Source organism: Saprolegnia parasitica (genome assembly GCF_000151545.1).
Source record: "Saprolegnia parasitica CBS 223.65 unplaced genomic scaffold supercont2.1127, whole genome shotgun sequence".
Taxonomy (NCBI): Eukaryota; Oomycota; class Saprolegniomycetes; order Saprolegniales; family Saprolegniaceae; genus Saprolegnia; species Saprolegnia parasitica.
In genome coordinates, this window is record NW_012157521.1 from 1 (window position 1) to 2,408 (window position 2,408).

Below are 2,408 nucleotides of genomic sequence, written 5' to 3' on the forward strand. Positions count from 1 at the left end.
ACGGCGCCGCGTTCAAAGCAATGAGCAATGTTAGCACCTACGTAACTCGACTCAAGTCTTCGCTTACACCAAGAACGGACGGACCTTGCGACGCTCGAGACCCGAGAGCACGGCGTAGGTGAGGACGGGTTTGCCCGCAATGAGCCCTCGGATGCCTGAAAGAGGACTAGAGTTTATAGTTGAATGGGAGGATATAGTACCCTCAAAGGTGATGTAAACGTCGCCGTTAAGCGCCAGCACAGTCAGAACGATAAGCAGAATTTGGAACGCAATGAGCTCGGACGCGTTCGAGACTTGATTGCCGCAGAGCCACGCTGGCGTGACTGGAATCCCACCGTGTTTTCCTAGCACGCATTCAAATGCCGTGCAAAGGCGGGGATGCGACGCACCTTGACTCCACCTGGCAATCCGAGGTCGGACGGGACCTGGATCTGCGAGATGCAGTAGACGTTGACCGTATACCTATCACCAGAGCAATCATGTGTGGTCCTTCAGACAATATGCAAATACCGAGTCGTCAGCGGTGTGGAGAGTACGATGAAATCTGTGCCGATGGCATCGGCGGCGTAGCTACCATCGGTGGCAATCATGGTCCGCAATGGTGTGGACACAATGTCTTGCGACGTGCCATCCGTGTTGCGGTGGTGCGTGATCGACTAGACATGAAACACGTCCCATGTCATCCCAAGCACCTCGATGCGACCTGCATGGCGACATTTTTGTCCGAGTAGAGTGTGAGGAGGTAGACGCCATGGTCGTTCCGAACCTAGTACGGTAAGTGTCTACTCCATCGGATCCGACTTTGTACGGTGGTTTCCAGCATGGCGATGCCAGCAATTGGCTGGCCACCGGTGGTTGGAATGCACGCAGGATACGCATCGTAGCCGGCAATGAAGATGAGGACGCCCCACCCGACGGCCGTGTGGCCACCGACGATGCACGTCGTAATGTACAATGGTGAGGCTAGGGTAGAAACAAGATGACTAACTTTTGGTTAGCTGGGTTCACGCTGTACCTTCTTGAAGCTCCAACGACCACTGTGCAGCGAGAATGTGTCCGACAGAGGCCCACGCATCCGGCGTCGTCGCATTGGCCTCGAGGGCCGAGCACGACTGTGGCACCCAGCCTGTCGACGCCAGCTCACACGTCTCGCCGTATCCAGCCCAAAAGTAGTCAAGCGACTGTCCGTTGTTGGACATGACAAGCCGATCAAACATGCCCTAGACAGGATATAGACACTAATAGCAGCAGGTAGGAATCGTACCTCCGTGATGAGCACGATGAGCGTAAGAAGAGATAACAGAATGAGGGCCCCGGCCGAGAGGTTGGAGACAATGCGACCAAACGCGCTCAGCTGCTTTCGTCCGTGGTCGCCCGACTTGCCCGAGACACCAATTGTCGACGGCAGCGCCTACCCCGTAAGGGATTATCATTAAGTCAGCGAAGACGCCTTCGCACCGTGTGATGCATTCCCATTGTTGTGCCCGTGGCTGGGATTGTGCCCGAGACGGAGCTGGGCGCGGACTAGGCCTCATTTTGAGATTCTGTGTTCGCATTGTGAGCACCAGGTACCTGGCGCAGCCCATGAACCCACGCATGCGGCCCGAAACGGGGCATACTTCAATGGCTTGTAAAGGCAACAGGGCCAAAAATACGTTGACGTGGAGCGACGCAGCAAACGTCATCTCGAAACTGCAATGTCACTTTTAGCCAAGGAATTGCTCTGATTTCAACTAGCAAACAAGCAATGACTGCCATGTAGTGTGGTCTTTTGGATGCTGCATCGCAGAGGTCGTGGACACTAGTGTTGAAAATGTCAACAGACAAACGCCCACCTCGAGATGTGGACCTTCTAGGTGAAGTTGCAGTTTCGCTGACCAGATCGACGCGATAAGCAGACAGTTGACAGCTACTGAATGCAGTCATTACACATTGGACCTGGCCGCTTTGTTCGTGCCCCGCCACTCTCAGCGGCGACGTCCATCGAACCCTCCAACCTCCCACTCGAACATTTAACAAGGCGGAAACCGGAGCTACCAATCTATCACCTTTTCTAATGGCAACAACAATGACTCTGCTCATTTAACCTTATCTCTAGTCTTTCAACCTAATGGAAGTCATTTTTAAGTGCTACTTCATGCCAATACGACGCGGTATCACGTGACGCAGTTGCCGCGGGTGTACCGATACCGCACGGCAGGGTCCAGCGTCGCGTCGTGCTTGGCAGTCTTGGGCTGGAATTGGTTCTCGGCGACCGTGCCTGCGACAAACGGCCGGAGCATCGAGCACCACTGCGGTGCGATCGCGAGCCCGAGCCAGTAGACACTAACGACGTATGTCTCCCCATTCGGTTGCTTTGGATTGCACGGGACAACGTCGTTCATGCTCTTCCTACGAAGGACCATTCT

At 54.6% G+C, this 2,408-nt stretch overlaps 2 protein-coding genes across 2 annotated transcripts; both read right to left on the reverse strand.

Annotated features, from left to right (window-relative positions):
* Positions 1–808: 808 nt before the first annotated feature.
* Positions 809–1,411, reverse strand: SPRG_18328 (hypothetical protein; the record flags this gene model as incomplete). Its single annotated transcript, XM_012357766.1, has 3 exons — positions 809–963; positions 1,016–1,220; positions 1,265–1,411. Coding segments are annotated over 3 exons (507 nt in total), but the record flags the coding sequence as incomplete, so codon positions are not given.
* A 745-nt stretch (positions 1,412–2,156) lies between these two features.
* SPRG_18329 (hypothetical protein) lies at positions 2,157–2,384 on the reverse strand (the record flags this gene model as incomplete). Its single annotated transcript, XM_012357767.1, has 2 exons — positions 2,157–2,325; positions 2,368–2,384. 2 exons carry the CDS (start codon positions 2,382–2,384, stop codon positions 2,157–2,159), a joined length of 186 nt encoding a protein of 61 aa, XP_012213157.1.
* Between the last annotated feature and the right edge of the window lie 24 nt (positions 2,385–2,408).